The sequence below is a fragment of the Aplidium turbinatum genome, chromosome 5 (assembly GCF_918807975.1).
Source record: "Aplidium turbinatum chromosome 5, kaAplTurb1.1, whole genome shotgun sequence".
In the NCBI taxonomy this organism is placed as follows: Eukaryota; Metazoa; Chordata; class Ascidiacea; order Aplousobranchia; family Polyclinidae; genus Aplidium; species Aplidium turbinatum.
In genome coordinates this window covers 4,128,046-4,150,622 of record NC_137476.1, presented here as the reverse complement: position 1 = coordinate 4,150,622, position 22,577 = coordinate 4,128,046, and the positions used below count along the sequence as shown (strand labels likewise).

The 22,577-nt window shown below is 38.8% G+C and overlaps 1 protein-coding gene across 1 annotated transcript; it reads left to right on the top strand.

The window, feature by feature from the left end:
- The first annotated feature begins 8,011 nt into the window (after nucleotides 1-8,011).
- LOC145770728 (UDP-N-acetylglucosamine transporter-like) lies at nucleotides 8,012-11,860 on the top strand. The gene is made up of 7 exons (XM_082582427.1): nucleotides 8,012-8,195; nucleotides 8,600-8,754; nucleotides 9,740-9,862; nucleotides 10,083-10,254; nucleotides 10,718-10,836; nucleotides 11,048-11,181; nucleotides 11,773-11,860. The coding sequence occupies exons 1-7, from the start codon at nucleotides 8,012-8,014 to the stop codon at nucleotides 11,858-11,860; spliced, it is 975 nt and encodes a 324-aa protein (XP_082438553.1).
- Nucleotides 11,861-22,577: the final 10,717 nt, after the last annotated feature.

Sequence of the window (22,577 nt, the reverse complement as noted above, 5' to 3'; positions counted from 1 at the left end):
CACATTCCAGCATCCGATTCTAACACCATAATCTTTTTTCAATGTTTTTTTGTTTTCTCGCTATCGTTTTCTGGCTATGATGTTTTTATTATTCAGCAGGAAAGGAGTTAAACAGTTTGGTTTGGAAAAAACGATATATGCTGGATGCCACCCACTTCTGCACTTTTGAAACTAACTCCACCTTCTACATCCAATGGTAGAAGTTACACTTCTAGCTCGCAAGAACTGAACAAACTTGAAAAATTTTTAACTAGACTGATGTGCAATTTGGTGTATTTTTTATTACTTGATGGTCACTCAATAATTTCTAAGCTGTTACCTATGGGAGTTAATTATACTTTTAACTTTTTTGATCATATGGATTGAAACAAATCACTGTCAGATGACAGACATTACAATTTGCTGTTTCAAAAATGCCAAAACTTCATGTCAAAGAAATTGGAATTTTGCCAAACTGAGTATCAGTTTTAAACTGCAGTCCCTCTCAAAAAACACATGGAACAACTAAATTAACTCATCATAAAGACATAACATGAACAGGTAAAAAAATTCAGAAAAAAAAAATTTGAATTTGGTCATGGCTACATGGCCAAAACACCCCCCAAAGTTATCCCCCCCAAAATTTTTGAAACGTTGTTTTCATCTATAAATGATATCTTTTCACCAATTTTGACTGGAAGTTCAGATTCCTTGCCCCCAAAAATGATATTCTACATATTTTGGTTGTTTTTTTAGCTATAGATTACAAGATATTAGTAAAATTTGAATTTTAGGGGGGCACGATGCCCCGGTCGAGTGGTGAATTTCAAACCCCCACAACTTCTAAACCACTTGGTCAATTTCAAAAAAAAATTTTTTGGTGTGCTTAGTTAATGATTGTAAACTTACTGCCAAAGTATGAAACATTTCCAAGAGTATTGGTTTTTTCATGACCTGAAATATAATGGAATGACCCCGATACTACTAAAAAAATAAAGAAACACTTTACAACACATTGATTTGATCCTTATCCCCAGACTGGAAACTGGAAAGCTTCTTTTGAGAGCTTGATCTTGACAAAACAACTTTGCATTGTTGTAGTTTTTTGCGATGTCGAAGGCAGGCCTCGAAATTCCGGCGGTCATGGCGGACATGACCTCCGGAATGACCTCGAATGTCTGCCGAAGCCGACTCATTGGTCGGTCATAAATGACCGCCGCAAAATTCTTGACAAAAATAGAGCTAATGCAGCAAAAATATATTTTAAATTTGAATTATTACAATTGTTTGTTTAACGCAAACAGTGCCGGTCTTAGGGTTTTTCGGGCCCTGTGCGGAATATGCTTTTGCGGGCCCCAATGACAATAATCCAATTCAGTGGCGTAGCAGGTACTTTGAAAGGAGAGAGGCGGCGGTGGCGGCGTGATCGCCAAAGACGACAACCAGCGACGGGGGGTCTGGGGGGCCTCCCCCAGAAAATTTTGAAAAATTACTTTGAGTTTGGGACATTCTGAGAGCATGTTCAACAAAAATTTAGGTATGAATATTACTGTGAAATGGTGCTGTCCGGTGGCATAGCAAAAGGATAAGATCATGCTTTCTTTGGCATTTTTCGGAAATAAAGCTATGTCTCTACAGTATCTCTACAGTATATATAACATACTAATTTTTTATTTTTCAAAATGAACATCTTGAAACTAAAAGACATACATAACATTGAAATAAAAAAACATATGTACAAAGTTCATATGAATGAGTATCCGTCTACGTATTGTGATTTATTTACAAATGCTTCATCTATTCATCAGCATAACACAAGATATCAAACAAGCAACAATTATTTTATAAACAGATCAAACACAGAATTTGGCAAGAAGTCCATGCAGGTATTGGGACCAATGCTCTGGTCAGAGGTTCCAAGTAGGCTAAAAAACTTATCATTTCATTGTTTCAAAAAAGAGATCAAAACGTTAATTTTACAAAGCTACAGTGCATCGTAAAGTGATATGTTATGGAAACCAACTTGTCTGTTGCTTCGGTAACTTTATTATTCTCTGCTTGCTTCATGGAATTTTGTGTTTTGGCTTACGTTATCATCAATATGTTTTTTTGTTTTTTTTTGTGCGTATGCTGTTGTTGAAGCGCGGGAACGTTTCAATTATTATTTTTCTCTTGTAAGCTTATTTTAAATGGCAAAATTGTAATATCTGTAGGGTGGCAATTGACTAGTAGACCGTATGGTCGTCTCGTTGTCTCCCTGTCGGTATGGGAACTTGTGTAACTTTTGTACTGTGTATATTGCATATTTCAAACATGTACCTATGTTCCTGTTACTGACAAATAAAACATTGATTGATTGATTGATTGTTGAGTCTGGATGCAACCCATTTCGTCCCCTGAAATCGTGTAACAAAATTAAATTTCGACTTATTTCGTCCCCTGAAAAGATCGAGAAATTTTGAAATGTTTGCGGCAACTCCGATCAGCGATTTCGGCTATGTCGTTTTTTTTCTCGATCTTTTCAGGGTACGAAATATTCAGGCGACGAAATAGGTTGAATTCATTGAGTCTCTATGTTTTCTTGTTGCGAATTCCTTTGCTGAATTCACTTGTTGAATTTTTCCTTTGAAAATGACAAAATTACTGCATTTTCTGAGTAAATTGCGGGCCCCCTAATTTGCGGGCCCTGTGCGATCGCACGGTTTGCACATCCCAAAGACCGGCACTGACGCGAACAAATACGGAACTGAAACAATAACAGTTCATGCAATTGCAGGGGCGCCGGAACGATTTTTGATTGGGGGGGGGCAAGATTACGAAAAAAGGGCACTTTTGTTTACTAAAAGGCCATTTTTTTTCAAGTTTTAAGATAAGATATAGCGACAATGCTAATCTATCAGCTCACTATATATTGAGTAGGCTAATGATATCCTACAAGTGTCCGGTATACAAAGAAGGGCATCATGCTATGTCATAATGATGTAACCTACTGTCAAGCCTTAAAGCAGCCTGCGGCCATGGCTGCTAAGTAGTGCTTGAATGACCGCCGGTGCTACCTCCTCAATCGGCCAAGTTTGGCCGCCGGTCTCTTCTAGCCAATTATTTAATTTCGCAATAGAATGATCGTGGATTAACTGTCGAAAATATGTAGTATCAAAGAGTGACGCAAAATTAGGTCAGCGCGTCATAATCGCCACTGTTGCATTGTGAGGGAACATTTGTTATTGATGGAATATATCCATCTGCGATGACCAGCGCTGTAAGTCTTATTTGTAATTTCCAACGTTTATTTTAACAAAGTCTTAATCCGAAGTGCTAATTTACATCGACTGGCAATATTGTCGTTTTTATGTCGATTCGATGTTGTCGGACATTAAAAAGGAGAAATAGGTTAGTTGACATCGGAGGGGAAAACATTTTTTGATCATATTTTGCAAAAAATTATACTTCTTTTAGTAATGTCCTTCACATCATTGAAATAGCTAAACAGCTAAACAGAATTCTAGGGGTGTGGCAAACTTCTTTAAAGTCAGCCACATTGGAGACACTCGTGCGAGTGTCGTTAGACGGTTAGATGGTCCCGCAGTACTGGATTACAATCCCGATAAAGCAGTTATTGCGTGGTGCAACGATTCTATTGTAGGACGTCGCCCAGGCTTCAACAACGCTAAGTGATCATTTTTGCATTGTTTCAAGTTTAATTCTATTTAGGCCTACTTGTGCTATCGTTATTTTTATTTTGTATTTTGGCCTCCAAGCACGCAGATTTGGCCGCCGAGAAGGAGCTCCCGGTAGGCCACGATGGCTGCCGAAATAAAAAACGAGGTTTAAGGCCTTTACTGAAGCGAATAGCAGAAATTGTTATATTGCAAAATGTGCAGTAGCTTACATGAATTTAAAAGGGCATGCCCCCCCTGCCCCTCCATCTGCAGAAAAATTGAGGGCAAGGGGGGCGGCCGCCCCCCCTGCCCCCCCGCTTCCGGCGCCCCTGTGCAATTGCTTTAAAGAGTGGCGTGGTTAACGAGCTGATGGCAAAAGTAGCCATTTTTACATCATTTCAACGCCTTGCAATGTTGCCTTGAAATAAAGTTGTCTGAACTTTTCGGCAGGATATGTATTCCAATTTAACAATGAGGATTATTGCGTTACATTGATCGTTTGTTAAAAAAAAAACGTCACAGAAAAGCAAGTCTCAGCTGGATTCCGTACGTGCTCAGGCGAATGTGGCGACCTTATTCACGCTGATACTGATAGAAATAGAATTTCTGCACAGAAGGGAGGGTGTAAGACTAACACTATTGTGTTAGTTAGTTAACACTAACACTATTGAGTCACTAATGCGCATTTGTCTGGACGGTCCTGAGCTGGAGATTTACGACCCCGCGCCGGTAGTAATCGCTTGGCACAACGATTCTATAACGCGAAAACCACGGAATAAGTGATCGTAGTTGCTTTTGTAATAAGAAGATTTGGATTGTTGTTTTCAATTGTGTTTATTGCGTCATTACACGACTGTCATTAACGCACTGATTTATTTGCAAGCAATCTGCTCCTGTATACTTCAGGGTCGGTTAATTAAGCCATCAACCATTGCAGAGTTATTCTGTTGTAGAAAATCTTCTACAAACACGACTACACATACAATACTGTAGTGTGATTTTGTGCAAAATCTACATACAAAAAATATGTCCGGTTGAGATATTAAATGTCCGCTGAAAGGGCCAGTCCGGTAGGACATGCTTGACCGCCGAAAAAAAGTACAAATTTCGAGGCCTGCGAAGGTATGTGGAATGTGTGTTAAAATCTAGTTCCTTGACCTTGTAGAAGTTAATAATGGCAAAGCAGAAGCCATGTAGTGCAATCAAGCAGTCACTGAATGGCAAAGGCATACCGACATGCAACATTGTCCAATACTCATCTGACACTACTAATGTAGGCTAATGTTTCTCGGCAGCCGATTTGTAGCAAGAATTGACAGCGATAGACACGTGTTTCGCCCATGAGGCTGGGCTCATCAGTATCGCACCGTATTCTGCCACAAATTTATTCGACCAATGTTTGGCAGCAACAACAGTGTAGTTGCCTTGTTAAAGAAAGACTAATGTTATTTCGCTTTCTTCCTCTCTCACCTCTATCTATGTAATGTACCAGTGTATTTGTCATGATAATTTGAGAAAAAAATAAACCAGTCAATCAATCATTTATTTTTCGTCATTGACGCGTCCAGGACGAAAAAGATAACTACAAAAATCGATATAAACCTACCAGCACGTTAACAAACGGGAAAAGGTGGCAAAACCTTGAAAGGTTTAAAACGTGCCTGAATAAAAAATTATTTAGTAGGCTATATATCAGTAGTTAGCACGACCACAAAACCCAAAAAACAAATAGCAAAAAATAAAACAAAAACAGAGAGAAGCACACATGTAGTAATGAATGACAGCTTAATGAAAAGTGTTGTGGATTGAATTTGCCAGTTCCAATACTGATGTGGATGAGCAGTCATAATAACAATAGGATGGAGAAAGAAAACCGGACATAAAAGAAACCCATCCTCAGGCAAAAGCCCGTTTCAATGTGGGTCAGGAGAGCGGGTGTTGAGCTCTTTTTATGGTTAGACTGCACATCACACATAGTAGCCTAAGACGATTGAGGTTTGATATCCAGTTTAAGTTATTGTTTTTTGTCCTGGTGGGTGATGGAATGGATGAGCTGGTAGATGATGATGTCCTGATGGTGTTGATGAAGCTCTCATCCCCTTTTGCGACGTGTCGTGTTGATTATGGAGTGTTGCGTTTGCTGTTAATATCTACAAACAAAAAAGTACAGCACAAGCAATCGATATTATTGTTAGGTAAGCCTAATTTTTTGTAAATAATTTAAGATTTCCATTAAAATCTTTACAAGAATGCAAGAAAGCCTTTCTACGTTGTCTTTCTATTGCGTGTCCGTTTTGCTTAAATGTTGTTTTAGTTTGTGAATAAAAAGTGACTTTACATCAGTCTTTCTAATTGAAGAAGGAAATTCGTTCCATGTTTTCGCACCTGTGAATTCTATTGAATGTTGAGTAAGCGTTTTTGAGAAGTATGGAATGTTTAGAGAATCATTATCATGATTTCTTGTAGACAGGCTGTGAACCTCTTTGACATATTTAAAAAGGTTGGTGAAGCAATCTGGTAGTAAATTGTTGTGAAATTTAAACACGAAAACACCAATTTCCAGTTTGAACAATTGCTCAATTGATATCGGGATCTTGCTACAACTATCATTGTTGGAACGGAAAATACGATGAAATTTGTCACAGATTTTTTGAAGTTTTTGTTTAAGTCCTTCGTCGCCATATTTCCAAATCATAATGCAATACCTCAGGTTACTTTCTATTAAAGAATGGTATAAGCAGATCAAATTTGACAAATTAAGACAGGGTCTAATCTTGGTAATTATGACAGTGAAGTGTAGCTGTCATATGATAGCCTACATTTGTGTACATCATATGCATGCTGAATTGAAAATAGTGTTGAAACGAAGAATGAAAGGAAATGTGGTGGACTACATTTCATTCGAAATCCAATATAACGCTAATTATGTTTAGTGATTTTTCATGCCATCTAGGTATTTTTTGACATAGCTTTAGTGGTTTTCTGATTTTCATTTGTGAGAGCCCTGATGGTATGGGCTGAACGATGACATGACTATACAGGAAAGTGTTGGCTTTAGAACACTAGGTCTCTTAACTAGTTAAAAAAATACAAAAAACATGGGTACTGCCAACAAAAAATTGTGTTGGCACAGCATTGATGGCAGCTGAAGTTAACTGGTCCCAAACAATTACTGATATATATCGGAATGGCCCGTTTCGGTGAGCCCAATCCCTATTCTGTGATTTTTTCAATTTTTTTTTTTAAATTATTGGGTACCATAACCTAGTTATCATTGTCGTTTTAGGGTTGGGGGTTAGAGGTTAGAAACTCACCGAATCGGACTCACCGAATAGTAGCAGATCCGATATGTATGTATAGCCTACATAGTGATTGTGGGAATCCTCGAACTAAGAAACCTACTTTAAGAGCTCAATCCTGGCATTTTTGCATACTTGTACAAGTTGTAGGGAATGTGAGACACCGATTTTTACAGAGTGAAGCTTCTGCTTGTGTTTTGATTGATTGAATCTTTATCCTCGGACTGGGAAAGCTTCTTGCAGAGCTTAATCCTGGCAGTTTCTCATACCTTGTAGAGTCTTTGAATCACTGACACAGGCCCAGTCACCGAGATTGACAGAGTGAAGTTTCCGATTGTTGAAGTCTTGTTGCTGGGGAATTATTCCATCCATTAGATGCTGCTGAATGGAGAGCAGTCCTTAATGTGCGTTGCTCAAGCGCACACCCCGTGAATCAAACCAGCGGCGCTTAAACTTGAAGTTGTTTCGTTCCAGTAGTCACACGCTAACCAACTGAGCTATCGGGGTGGAAGTATTGTCTGTAAATTATTCCATTTACCAGATGCATGTGAATGGAGAGCTGTCCTTAAAATGTGTTTCCGGTACTCAAGATCACATAAAGTGGTCGCGCTTGATCCTGTGTTTCTATATTCATGAAGTCATATCCCACAGTTCAAAAAGCATAAGAACAATCTTTATTTGGAAAACATCGAATAAAATAACACTGACTTATATTGGTAGTGTTTTTACAAGAAAAATAAATGTAAAAGTTAAAATGCAGCTTAGAAGTCGACTGAAAACAGTGGAAAAACACAATCATTGAATGAACTACGGTACTGGTACTTCAAATTTAAATCAATTTGGCACTTCTAAAATTTGATGAGACCTTGCTGCGGTGCGGAGATTATTGATCCGCGATGTGTTAATGCAGAAAATGACAAGTTACAAAGCTATTAAAGGCAACATTACTTTGTTGTTAAAGAGAACTAGCAAATGAAAAAAAAATTTGCTTGAGTGACTAAGGGATTTATAACTTAAAAACTATGTTTATCATATATGGTACTAACCATTGTCGCTGTGTTTTAATTTACAGAAATGGAAGCTTTAAAATGTGCAATATTAGTTCTCTTAGTGCTTCAAACTTCATCAATGGTTTTATTGTTACGATACACCCGCACTGCAGAATCATCTGAGCGGAACTATCTTCCCAGCACTGTGGTGTTTTTAGCTGAAGTTATAAAAATTTTATCATGTCTTCTGGTGATTTTTTGTCAATCAAGTGAGTTGATTTATACATTGACTTGAAAATATATATATATAATTAAATAAATTTCTGTGTTAAGCATAGTCTAAAACAAGGATTTTCAAGCTTTTTTGTGACTCCATTTCAGAAAACAAATGTTTTTGTGACTTTTCTGATGGGCAGCCAACAGTAGGCTATAAGGTACCTTTAATGGAAATATTTTTAAATTATTTTGCTAGCCTACTCGTTTAGTGTTGTGACCCTTAGTTTGAGAAATCTAATGTGTTGGACTATTTCAGACAAACTTAAAATACCTTAAACTTAAATTTTTAACCTATTTTTTGGTTACACAATGTGGCTACTAGAGTAGGCTACTGTAATATATATATAATAACTTTTTTTTATAAAACTGTATTTATAGCATTTTATTTTTTTGTCAGGTTTCCATTATAAAAGGCTCATCAGTACTATATCTGATGGTGTACTGGGCAACCCAACCGACACAATGAAGATGATGGTACCAGCAGCTGTTTACGCTGTGCAAAACAACCTTTTGTTTGTGGCGCTCAGTTACTTGGACGCAGGGACATACCAAGTAGGAGTCGACTGTAGAATATTGAGTTCATTGTTTAGTTGCCTTTCAATGTTTTTTAACTGGAGTCAGTTGTTTTTGCCTAATCATGCACTGATGGGATGTGGCATTTTTTTCTTGCCAATGTAATGCTGAGGAACAGACTTCATCATGAATATCTGTACCATCTGGCATGTCTTGGATATCATAATTATGTGAACGACTTGCTTAGGTCTCTGGCAGTCTGTTACTGTTAACTAAGGAACATCCCCAACGTTGTTGGTAAAAGGTAGATCCGCAGTCCACGCTCTAGAGTCTAAACCAGTGGTGGGGAACCTGCGGCCCGCAAGCTGAATGCGGCTCGCGTGACTGTTCCATGTGGCCCGCGTCAAAATTTATTTAACCAAAATATACCGTATTGAAACAACACTGCTCAACTTTTATCAACGCTACGGTACATAAATGCTGATGATTTTCCAATCATGCGGAAACATGCTTTAAAATATGTGTCTCTGTTTGGAAGCACCTACCGTTGCGAGCAGTTTTTTCCAAATTGAATCTAACAAAAAGTCGGCTTCGCTCCAGACTGACTGATAAAAACGTGGAGATGCAGTTAAGAGTTGCAACATCTTCCGTGTCAGCGGACATCACACGACTCACCAAAAATAAAAACTTTCAGCCATCCCACTAGCTGTGAAAGTGAAATAAATCATTGTCTACTTCACTGCATTTTTTATCTGTAAATAAAATTTCGAAATTTTTAGTGGCCCGCCTGTGTTATTTCTCATTTTGTGTGGTCCGCAATACTAAAAAGGTTCCCCACCCCTGGTCTAGATGGTTCATGCAAAAACTGGTTCTTGACTTTAATTTCAAACGAGTCACCTCATGGCAAAACAAGAACAGGCAACATTTTGCACCTGATTGCATAACACTGGTATTCAATCAAAGTTAGTTGAAATGTCTAATTCATAATAAAAACAGTCACTTTATCATGCACTCACCCCCACAGGTTACCTACCAACTAAAGATCTTGACAACAGCGATATTCTCCGTAGTGATGTTGAAGCGAACTCTGTCGTCGCAACAGTGGATCGCTCTACTTTTATTAACAATTGGTGTGGCGCTTGTTCAGGTATGGTTATTCTTGTCCAATAAAGGGCATGCTTCCAATCCAGTCAATTTTGAACCTGAACCCATTACCTTAGCACAGCGGTGTCTAGCTAATCTAAAACCATACATGTCTTTCTTGATGTGTAATGTGACTGAAGGGTATATATATTGCTTGTTTGCAAGTGAAGGTTAGCAAAGATTGTTGTAATAGTTAGATGCCTTACTAAGCCTTTTTCTTTTAGTTACCTACTGCTGAGGCCACAACTACATCTGACCATGTATCCCTGAACAATCGAGTAGTCGGTTTACTGATCTTAATAGTGGCATCTGCTAGCAGTGGTTTTGCTGGGGTCTATTTTGAGCTGCTGCTGAAGAAATCGACCATTCCATTTTGGGTCAGAAACCTACAAATGGGTGATGCCTTGTTTCATTTTTAAAATTAGGTTTGTGCGAATCTGTTTTATTACTTTAAGGTTATTTTGACTTTTTAGTCATTGCATGGCAAACTATCGTCAAAGATGACTAATACACAACTAACTCAATTTGTCTAAAATCTTTGAAGTCTTTTGTATTATCTTGTCACAGTTCATATAGACACCTAAAAATTCTCATTGTGAATGAAGTGATTCCTGAAAGGGTTAAAGGCTTTCTGCTTTCCCGTTACCACCAGGTGCACCGGAATGAGGGAGTGCCAAGGGCCTGGTCAATTTGAAACCTGTTTTTCTGCAAGAAGGGGCATTTTTACAGAGGTTACTTAAACCATTTGTAACCTGCATCGGTGTGTTCAAAGCCTGTGCCTCGGCACAGCATACATACGTACGTATGCAAACAACAACAGTATATTATCATCTTGATTGATGTAGCATTTTGTTTGCAGCATTCTTCGCTTTTTGCTTCTCCGCTCTTGCTTTATATTTGAACGACAGTGACAACATCTCAAAACGAGGGTTCTTCCACGGTTATAACAGGGCAGTTCTGGCTGTCTTGCTATTGCAGGTGGGTATCTCTTTGACTTCAGGCTTTCAGCAATAACTTTTTTCTGGAATCTTTAGTTTTACGTGTGTTTGTCTTTTGTGATAACTTTTTTGCATTTCCGTGCTTTATGTACCTCTGCTGTGTTTCATAGTAGATAAAAATTGCTATTATTTCAATAAACTACTATTTTCTTTCGTGGCTGTTTTCTTCGAGCTATCGTTCCACATTGCAGGCGGTCGGTGGTTTGTTGGTAGCCTCTGTAGTCCGCTACACCGACAACATTATCAAGGGTTTTGCGACCTCACTATCAATCATCTTGTCCAGTCTGATATCCTACTTCTTCTTGCAAGACTTGGAGCCGTCATGGTGAGAAATTAAATTTCTTTTCGTTTCTTTGTATATCGTTTGGGAGATTTTTTTGCCTTCAAGGCCATTAGTACAGGTGCAAATCTTTAATTTGTGTGGTTGGTGCGTCACACTACGTACAGGGGTTGCACCCATTATACGTCATAATATATTGAAATATTGCACACCAGAATACCTGATGCCACCATCTGGCCGTGTTTTTGACTACCTTGGTATTTTGTACCAAACGAATCAACGAAATGGCTCTTCATCGAGATGTTGAAAGATATTGCTTTAGTTTCAACGTTTGTTGAATCTGTGCGGCAGGAGTTGATGAAAACGTTTAAACGAATTAAAGTTAAAATTCTTCATGGGTGCTGTCTGGCCATCCTGTTTTCCGACAAAGCATAACATTTCGCCTTAAGTAGTAAAATAAACATCTTAAATAAATTCTAAAGAAACGAATGATCTGACTGGCAAAACGTGTGGTGATTGGTGAATGCATTTCGGCATGTTTAGGGTTTGGATTTTAGTCAACTTCATCCTCTACAACTGCTATCTTGCAGTTAATCCGCACATAAATCACCATGACGATTTTGCTTTTCCTTTCAGGACGTTTGCTACAGGAACTGGTATCGTCTTGGCAGCTACTTTCTTGTATGGAAGGAAGTCGTCACGAGCAAGCAGTCGGCGTAGTTAGTAGTTAGTGCATTATTTTGCTTTAGTGTTGTGTGCACACCACAACCAGGGCTGTGGAGTTGGAACAAATTGTTGTATTCTTATTCAAATAGAAATAACATTAAAACATCAAAGTTAACATGCATACAAACATACAGTTTCCATTGGTCCAAGTACGGGTTACCTCAGTTCGGAAACTGGTAATATAGTTTTACATAGGCAACTCACCTTAACTACTCTGTAGCAGTTGCTGACATGAGGCTACTGTTTTAATTAACCACTTGATGATTAAAGTCAGAACTCTACGATTACATGAGATCCATAGCTGAACAGTGTTGCCAGAGATAGTGGATGGTCCAAACTGCCAAACACTTTTCAAATTCTGCCAAATTGACTGCCAACTCACCAAAAAATTCTGCCAACTTACTAAAATTACACAAACCTACTATTTGTAATGGCAACCCAACCTGCGATTAAACAAAAATGTACAAAAAGGAGTTCTTGTTAATTGTTCAGTTCAGTTTGTTTTTGTTGTGTTGGCGAAAAAAATTACATTCATCGTAGATACAAATGGTAAAACAGTTCAAATAACAAGGATGACAGCGAAAGACCAAAAGGTCACCAAAGTCAGCTGCCACCCAAACATTAAATACCGTATAGCAAATAGTATCATAATATCTAAAAACTGAATGAAACTGTTCTCCAGGCATTTAATTCAACAACAAGGTGCTGTTTTTTGTTTGGATAGATTTATAAATGTAATGCTTTAACCTTCAAGTTCTGGAAGCACTGTAACGTCTTGCATTAGTTCAAGTTCACTGTCCTGGTTAGTGGTTATCATCTTGATACATTACATACTGGCACGGCACTGCTGTTAAATTTTTGCAGCGTCGTTGAAGTGACAACAATATCTTTGCAGCAACCACCATTATTCTCCAGCTAGCTTATTCGAATTTGAAGCTTTCAACAAGCTCAAGCTAATTCTATTCCGTGTCTTGGTCTTGAAATATGTGACCATTGAAAAAACTCTCTCTACAAAGGCATTGCTGGTGGGCACGCAGAGACGTCTTAATGCATAAACGGCAAGTTTTTCAAAAGTCTTCTGGCCAGTGCTGCTGGTATACGTTGAAACTTTAGCCCAGATCTTAACTGAATCAAGTGGAATCTGCCCATAGAAACCTGGCTGTTCTACCCAGTTCACATTAAGGATGCTCCGGTATTGGTTTTCAACCTCACTGCTAATAAGGTTAGAAAACGGTAGTTGCACTTAAACGGAGCTCTAGTTGCTTGAGATAAAACTGTGCATGGACTCAGAAGACGGAGGTTTCTGAAAATTGCTGTATTTTCTGGCAATCGTTACTCAAGCTGTCTCAAGAGTTCATGCAAAAACTCAACGCAACAGGTCCTCACAATGTTTATGTCATTATCGAACGTACTCTTGTACGATTCATGTACAGTTTGATGAATTTGCAAATGTTCTGAAACAAACTTATGCCCCATATCAATTTGCGATAGCGCAAGCCTACTGACATTTGGCCCACGCTGATAAAGTCTGTCTTTTACAGAATGAATAATATATCCACTTCTTCAACCACTTTTCCTGGATCCGTTTGACTGAAACAGCTAACAAGCTGAAACAGCTAACATTCATTCAAAAATTCCTCCACAAGGGGAGTAGCGAACACAAAATATAGGTAATTTAGCTCATTTTTCAGACTTTGTGCAATCATCTTTGCTCTGCCTTTAGTTCCTTGGCTCCCACTGTTGCTGTAGCTTTGAAAATCTGCAAGGAGCTCATACTAGTTTGACAAAATTTTACGCATAACTTGACCCCTGGAAAGCCATCTTCACCATCTTTTGAAATGGAAAGTTCGTTGTCGTTGGTGCTTCATTTTTCTCATCTGCATTCATAATTGTAACAATTCTTGCGACGTCATTACGACGCAGCGTACTATTCGAAAACCAACTTGGGATTTCGGATAATAACTATCCAATATCACAAGGTAGCTTCTCTGCTGCATGTTGCATCACAAGTGCCAATGAATGGCATATGCATTTTAGTAAAATACACTTCCCTTCTGTTGCTAGTTTCAGCTAAGCTGAAAGCGTTTACCACTGTCATGTCAAGATAGACGTTGATGTGCGCAGGGGCGCGAGAATACAAATGGTGTGAAAGAGGGGAATCCCCCAGCAGTTGCAATGCGGTGAAAGAAATATATATATATATATATATAATAATAATTTTTAATATAAATATAATAATAATTTTGTTTTATTTCGTTTGCCTGGCCATGTAGATCGTCTGGGATTATGAGGGTTATTCGATGAGCAATTGTCAGATCCTAGTTTTGTTGAAATGCCGTCTGTGATAGCATTGTTTTGATATGTTGCGATAGTGTCGTTTTTGTCCGAAACGGTAGTTGGTACAACATATCACGGACGTAATTGCTCGATGTGTCTGGTCCAGACAGGACCTCGTGGTTTGATCCTTACTTTCATACTGCATGAACCGAAAACTGTCACAACCGTAGCGGGAACCCATTTCGTTGTCCGGGTTTGTTTAGGCCCACAGTATAACGCGTGACAAGGTGTGCCAACACAATATTGGTCTTTTTCAACAGTGTCTGGTTTCGCATTGTTTTTATTCTGTATTTCTTTCATCTGTTTGCCTTGAGCTAAGTGAGCTGGAGAAGGCCAAAGTGTGTCAATCTTGGTTTGATACGTCGTCTCATCTGTAATTCACTTGGAGAGTAGTCCGTTTGGTAGAGGTGTTCTTCTATACTGCATCAAGAATTCTTATAGGGCATGCATTGGAGATAGATTCGACTTTTTCAACGCATTATTGAAGGTTTGTGCTAAGCGTTCCGCAGTACCGTTTGTTGCTGGATGATACGGCACTCCTGTCAGATGAACAATTCCTCTGGCTTTGCACCAGTTCTGAAACTTTTCGGAATTGAAGGAAGTAGCGTTATCCGTCACAATCGTATGTGGGTAACCGAAATGCGCAAAAGTTTTTTTTTTCTAACAACTCTGTAGTTGCTTGAGTTCCCACCGAACTTGTAGGGTGAATGATGGTGGTTTTCCCAACTGGATCCAAAATTTCTTTGACATACACTTATCACATGCACCAGTGTCAATTTCAAAAGTGAACAGTTTTTAATCAATCTTTACCTCTTGCTGGAGTGTTGGGAAAAAATTGATGTGAGTCACTGTTTGACGTTTGTTGCAAACTGTTTTAACAGATTCTTTTTTTCTCTTCTTGAAGCAAGCAGGTTCAATATGTCCTTTCTTATTATAACGGTGACATACAGCTTTATCAATGAACTTACAATCTTTCCTAGAATGACCATTTTTATCATAACGACCACGTTGTGGTTTATGGTAAACTTTTGCTGAGCTACTACTTCTGTGCTTGTTCAGGCTTCTGTTTGTCTGGCTTTCTTTTGTTAACATAGTAAGCTTTCTGTTCCATTTTGAGAGATGTCCCACAAACTGTTTTTACTCTGCTACTTTGGCTGCCGGAATGGCCTGTTTCGGTTAGTCCGATTCGGTGAGTCCGATTCCCTATTCGGTGATTTTTTGAATTTTTGTTTTTAAATTATCGGGTACGGTAGTTTAATTATCATTGCCGTTTTAGACTTAGAGGTTAGGGTTAGAAGTTAGGAACTCACCGAATCGAACTTACCGATTTTTGTTTTTGAATTATCGGGTACCGTAGTTTAATTATCATTGCCGTTTTAGACTTAGGGGTTAGGGTTAGGAGTTAGGAACTCACCGAATCGAACTTACCGAATCGGACTCACCGAATAGTAGCAGACCCTTGGCTGCACCTCAGTTTCCAAAGCAATTTGAATAGTTTTGGCAAAAGTCAATGGTTTATCTTGTTTTTTAAATAATGCTTTTAGAACTGCTTCATTGTTGACTGAACAGATAAACTTTGTATACATGGCATCGTCTTGCGGATTGGTGATAGATCCAAAATCACAAGTGATAGCATCTTGTCGGATTCTTGCTGCTAGCGAGTTGACACTTTCACCAGGCTTGCGCTTCATGTCACTCCAGAACTTATAGCGTTCTCTAACCACAAATCGTTTGAGGTCGTACTGGTCAGACATGAATTCTACAATTTTCTCTATCGGCAGTTTATTTATTTCTAATGGTGGTTCTTGTTGTGCAGAAAGAGTTTGCAACAATTACATTAACGCCTCATGGAACTCAATTGTGCACAACCACTGTTTGATTTACAAGAAAAACCTGCGCAACTTCTTCCGGAGACACATAATGCGCGCCAATAAATGTCTGAAATCGTGCATAATAGTCCATTCATAATTCACATGTTGGGTCAAATGCAGTAAAATTTGGAATGGTAGAATTTGTTACCGTACTGGTGTAGCTACAGCTTCAAAGGCTGAACTAGCACCATACTTTTGAACGGTTTGAAGAAGTACCCGCATTTGTTGTTGATGTTACTCATGCTCAAGCTTGTTTTGTTAACTTGTTGCAGTTGAGCTTGTTGTTGCTGAAGTTGCTCTTTAAGCAATCCAATGAGTTCTTTGTTGGACATCACCAATAAGATAATAAATCACTCAATACCCAGTGGTGGGCACTACTTTCTTTCAAAGTAACTGAGTTACAGTTACTTCGCTCAAAAAGTAACTAGTTACAATTACCGTTTTTTAAAAAGTAACTGGTTACAGTTACTATTTATAGTTACTTTTCAAAGAAAATGGATGTGCACTGACCTACAACTACTCTTCTTTGCATGAAGTACAAGTTGAAAAATACATGATAAAGGGCAACATGATACTTTGTTCGTAGCTGTTGCCTAACTACAAAACAGCGACCACTCTGCTAGCTGTCCACATACTATAATGCTTCTAAACATCCATAATGCAAGCCCAAAACGTCCGCCTACCGAATATAAAAAATTAAAAAAACGACATGCACAGGACACTCCGTATATAAGCAGTAGGGCGTGTCAATACTTTTATACCGGTATCTAAATTATGAGCGAGGAAGGCACAACATCAATTTCCTTTCAGAAACATCAGCATTTCAAAATGTTAATCGCTAAGTCCAGCTCGCTTTGGCTTCAAGATGTCCTTTCCAAGATAAAACAGTCTTTCAACAGCACCACTGGAGGGGAGGGGTATTGTATCGCAAGAACAAACGCCTCATGGCGTCATTTGGGGGAATGCATCAAACGTAACCGTCTTTGTTGGGTTACGTTCAGGAAATTCATTTAAAGTTTTTGCGGCACTCGCTTCCTTTTTTTTTCTGCTTTTAAATAACGAAACAAAAAAAGTCATCTGTTTCATGCCTGTCAACATCTGTGTCGCTGCTGCTTGCTGCATCGTCGATGCTGAAATTGCTGTGGTTCTGCGATATGTTAACCATTTTAAATTGTAGAACCGTCTTAATTTGTTCACCCTTGTAAAGCCAATAAAGTTTGAATTGTAGGTGGAACGCAGCAGCTAGCTGGCAGTCACTATCATCAAAAGCATGACCAAATCTGTTTTCCAAAGATGCCAACAATCGGGCAAGCAATGGCAGGCAAACAGCCACCTTGTTGCTGTCCCGAAGTTCTTGTAGTCTTTTCCGCGTCGTGCCCAAGGTTGGTAGCAGTATACCCATATATGCCTTCTCTTCTGATTGCAGAATGTCCAGAGATTGGCATATTGGTCGCGTTACCAGTGGGGTTTGTTTCAGTCTCAGATACTTTACACAGAAACTTATCCTTTTCGACTAATGAGTACTGTCCATCTAGCCTATCTCGTCTACCTGTGTTCAAAGCTATATAACCACAATCTACAAAAAAAAAATTACAAAAAAGGAGGTGACATGTCTAAACAGACAGGTTAGTGGGGGAACAAACAAAGGATTGTGGCGTCACAGACATCAATTCGTATAAAACACTGCAAAATCCCGTCTCGCAGTTTACACCGCCTTCTTTCTGTACTTAATCTCGCTTTTTGTCGCCGAACGCCTATAATCTCACCCAAACAAATAATTTGACCACTGCAAAAAAACTGCCATAAACTGAAAAACAAACGACCAACTTTTGTTTGGGAAATCAAGTAACTGTTGAAAAACGCTAAAATAGTAGCTAGTTACTGCTTATCGTTACTTTTTCAAAAAAGAAACGAAGTTACTCAAAAAATAGCTAGTTATTTAACTAGTTACCTTTTTAACTAGTTACTGCCCACCTTTGTCAATACCACAACACAAACTAACAAGAACAAACACTTCTACCTACTGGTGAAGTTATAGAGCGCAATACTGAAAACAAGAAACAATATTTTGAAAAAGATTGCAAACCAAAATTTTATTAAGTGAATAAAAAAATAACAGTTAACCTCTCAAGTACATGTAGCTCCACACAAAGTGAAATTTACATGCCTTTTGACTCTTTTTTATTTCTTTAAAAGTAATGTTTAAAAAGACATTATTGTCCAAAAAAAATGTCTAAAAAGACATTATTAAAAGTAACTACGGACAAAGGCCAGTGTTTCGATCTTCCGATCTCTTCAACGTAGTAGAGTGAAACTGTGAAAGTGGAAAGTTGTCTTGAAGTGTTGGTTGAGATGATGATTTAAGAGTAATTGTTGTAAGACAATGCGAATGGATTTAATTTTTAATTTAGGACTTCAGCGAAACGTAATATTACAGCCTATTAGAAGGTGTGATTTTTTTGAGAGAAGTTGTGCTAAGCAATGACTGGAATTTGTTAAAAATAAAAACTAGAAAAAAAGACAAGAATTTACAACTGAGCTAGAACATAACAATCATCTGAGATGGATCTAAAATACAAGAAATTAGATACTAGCGGCACATATAAGTATTAAAATTCAAAGAAAATGAAGGGGTGTACCAGCAAACATCTGTAGGATTAGCCCATGATACTAAAGAAGGATCCGCAGAGGATACAAACTGATATCAATGAATCAACAAGTGAATAAAAAATAACAGGTAACCTCTCAAGTACATGTAGCTCCACACAAAGTGAAATTTACATGCCTTTTGAGTTTTGACTCTTTTTTATTTTTTTAAAAGGAATGTCTAAAAAGACATTTTTGTCCAAAAAGAATGTCTAAAAAGACATTATTAAAATTTTATTGTTTATCGTTTTGTATCAAGTCGGAATTGACCTTTTTTTAACGACTCCGACCCCACAGCCCTGATCACAATGTAAGAATTTAAGTCGTTAATTATGTAATTATTATTGGTGCCTTTCAAGCTTCATCAGTTGCTACCGTGATAGTGGAAGTTATTGATGCTACGTGAATTTCTACGTCATCTTCCATCACCATCGCAACCACTTTAAAGGTGTAATGCTCGCATGCATGTCTGTGTTTCTGTGGTTAGAGTATATGCAAGTACATGCTGTTTGAAATTTTCTTCTGTACTGAGATATTATGCACAGCGCCAAACTGATGAGATATTTAAAAACTTGCGTGACATGCGGACAGCGCTGTTCCGACCCTAGATACGGTGCTGATCATCATCGTCTAAATATAATAAAAAAAATTATGCAGCTTAGGAGAACACCACTGTTGTTTCTCTGTGAATCCACTACTTCTTTGTTAGTTGCAACTTGTCGCCCTGGAAGGGTAAGAATGCGACTTCCTCAATTAGTCGTTATTTTATTTGTCTGATGACCTGTTTTACTTGGGACCTTGGCAAGGGAAACTGATAACTGCTAATATTAAAACACCTCGTAACCTCAACCAGTTCAACTACCTTTGCTGAAATCAATTGTTGCATATTCAATGTTTCGTTTCCCCATTTTGACGTTGACGTACGTCTATTAATCGTAAACAAATACTGTGGCGTTGTATTGCTAACTCATTTGCATGTGAACGTGTTAATTGCTGCTTTTTGTGTGTGCTTATGTCCACTTCACCTGCTGTCTTCATCAGAGGTTGGCAATCTAGCCAATTGATCAAACGCTACACAAAAGAATCATACAAAATAAGTTGCGTAATCACAGTTGTGCTCTAAAATAATAAAACAAATTATTTATCTCGTATCAATAAAGTCTAACTGAGTGAGTGCCACACTTCTTTCGACAGAAGTTGTGAGTTGCAGTCAGTGTGAAGTGTCTTGATAAAACAATCATTCATGTATCATAATTGGTAATTATCCGTCGTAGTTGTTCCAGTGCTTTCCAAGACAGGCAGTTTTGGCGCGTCCTAGTGCATCATCACTTTAAACGGCCCAAGTACCAAGCAGTAAAGAGATTCGGTGCCATGTTAGTTAAAGATGGTCGCTGGGAATCGAAAACTCAACCTTTCGATTTCAGATTGAAAACATGCCTGAAGCCCGTAAGATGAAGATTGATTGGGCAGGAAGTCAATCTTCGTGTCTACCTTCAGGTATGTTTTCAAGTTTTGTGACAAAGTTACATGCTTTTGAGTGGTGTCGAACCGGGATCTTTTCCAGCGTTATGCCAGAGCTTTCACCACTCGGTTATGCGGCCAAATGTCCAAGGCATGGCGAGCGATAGGCCTATACACAGGTCATGCCAACGTGCAAGCTTTAAGTTTGATTGGAGGCCGTTCTTAAGTGCTGGTGTGGTCCATTATACAGTATGGTTGTGAGGCGGACCTTAGCCGCAGAAACTAGGCGTAACATTGAAGCAGCTGAAATGTGGTTTTATGAAAGAATCCTCTGGGTTTCATGCGCTGATCGTATCACAAATGCAGAAGTTTTAAACCAAGCGGCCTTCATCTTGAACAAAATAACTCAAATTTCTCGGTTACGTCATCAGAAAAGAAGAGTTTGAAGATCTCTATCTAAGCCGAGGAGGGTGCACCATTTGCCCCAATTTTTTACAAGAAAGCCTAACTTTTTCATCTTGTTGAGGTTAGTTGAGAAAATAACTATTCCAAAGTTTTGTGTTGACCGGACAAGTAGGGCATTGTAGGCACTTTAACGTAAGGGAACGTTCAAATATTACGTAGCTTTTTTTCCGAATTTTTGACCCCCCCCCTCCCCCATGTAACGCTTTTTCAATCCCCCCTCCCCCATGTAACGCTTTTTCACTACGAATTCAGCACAAAAAACTACCATTCCGTACTCGAAAGCGTTACGTAACGTTTTGCTTGAACCCCCTCCCCCCCGATGTGACGCTAACGTAACGCTTTGCATAAACCCCCCCTCCCCCTCGAAGGCGTTACGTAATATTTGAACGTTCCCTAACCCACTCTTCGAAAAAAAATAACGCAATCATGCGTAACGTCCATCGCTCACTTTGTGTTTGCTGATGTTCACTTCACCTGCGCCCGTAAGCATAAGAATATATAAATAGCCTATATGAAATTCCCTAGGCTGGAAGTCCAAAACAGTGTGCACTGGTTGGTTTTTGAATCTTTATCCTCGGACTGACAAAGCCTTGATTGGTTATTCCTGGTAGTTTCGTATACTTGTAGAGGCTTTTGACGCAGGGCCAGTTACCGAGATTAGCAGAGTGAAGTTTCCGATTGTTGAAGTGTTGTTGCCGGGGAATTATTCCATTCACTAGGTGCCGATGAATGGAGAGAAGGAATAACCAAAAGGCTTTGTCGGTTCGAGAATAAAGATTCAAAAACCAACCAGTGCACACCGTTCCAGCCTAGGGTATTTGATATATCTAATTCAACGTGGTCTGAAAATGCGTTGCTCAAACGCATATCTCGAGAGTTGAACTTACGCCGCGTGATCTTAAGCCGGACGCGTAACCACTGAGCTAACGGGGCGGACTGTTTGTAGTTATAAAATTCCCTATATTTCTGCATCCTCTCATAATCAAAATTTTTTTTAATGAATTAATATGAAGAGAGGCATCTGCTGAAACTAAACTGTTAGGTAGGCACTTTAACGTATTCCACTTGTCGAAAAGGTACGCAATCATGCGTGACATGTTCATCTCGTCGCGAGAATCACGTGATTTTTTGATACAAGAAATTTAACTGAATGCTTCGCTACAACCAGCGTTGCCTAACGGTTAGGGCAGAGGAGTAGTAATTTTGATTTCGTGGGTTCGATTCCCACCCTCTGCTAATAGCCTACTATTTTTTCTTCTGCAACTGAACTGAGTGCAAGAAGGATCTTAATGACTGCAATCAATGGAGTTTATAAGGAAAAGCACTCTTCGACAAAGCAGGCACTCTTCGACAAGTGATATACGTTAAAGTGCCTACCAAACTGTTATAGTTGATTATTATGCACAGCGAGCTCTAGTGGCAAAAATTATCAAGAAGTGTTGTAGGTGGCCTTAAATAATGGCCGGCTGGGGAAATTAAACTTTATCCAAACGACACAAAATTTTGAAAGAGCCTTTTACTAAGCTAACTTCACAAGTAAAAAAAAAAGTTAGGATGAAATGACAGAAGTTTTGAAATTAGGCTATTGAGGCAAATGGTGCACCCTACCAAGGGTGTCCAACCTTTTCGGCCAAAGGGGACTCTTGAGTGTTTACTGCTAATTTGTAATGCACAACGATTTAAGATAGCTTACGATTTTATTTAATTCAATGTAGCCTGCATGTTAGAATGAGTGCATATAGCCTATGTGAAACTGGCTGCCCCGTTTGTCCATTGACAATTCAAAGCAGTTGCTGCGAGATTGGTTACTGTGATTATTACTTTATTAACAAAGCAATGGCAGCCGTGGCCGAGTGGTTAGGGCGTTGGGCTCGCAGTCGAGAGCCTGCATGTTCGACTCCAGCCACCTGCACTTACTGTTGTTTCTCTGGGCAA

What these genes read in the sequence shown, in the direction of transcription:
- LOC145770728 (XM_082582427.1), top strand. Translation starts at nt 8,012, where the DNA reads ATGGAAGCTTTAAAATGTGCAATATTAGTTCTCTTAGTGCTTCAAACT. An exon ending in TGGCTGTCTTGCTATTGCAG is followed by an intron (nt 10,837 to 11,047) that starts GTGGGTATCTCT and finishes TCCACATTGCAG; the next exon opens with GCGGTCGGTGGTTTGTTGGT. An exon ending in CAAGACTTGGAGCCGTCATG is followed by an intron (nt 11,182 to 11,772) that starts GTGAGAAATTAA and finishes TTTTCCTTTCAG; the next exon opens with GACGTTTGCTACAGGAACTG.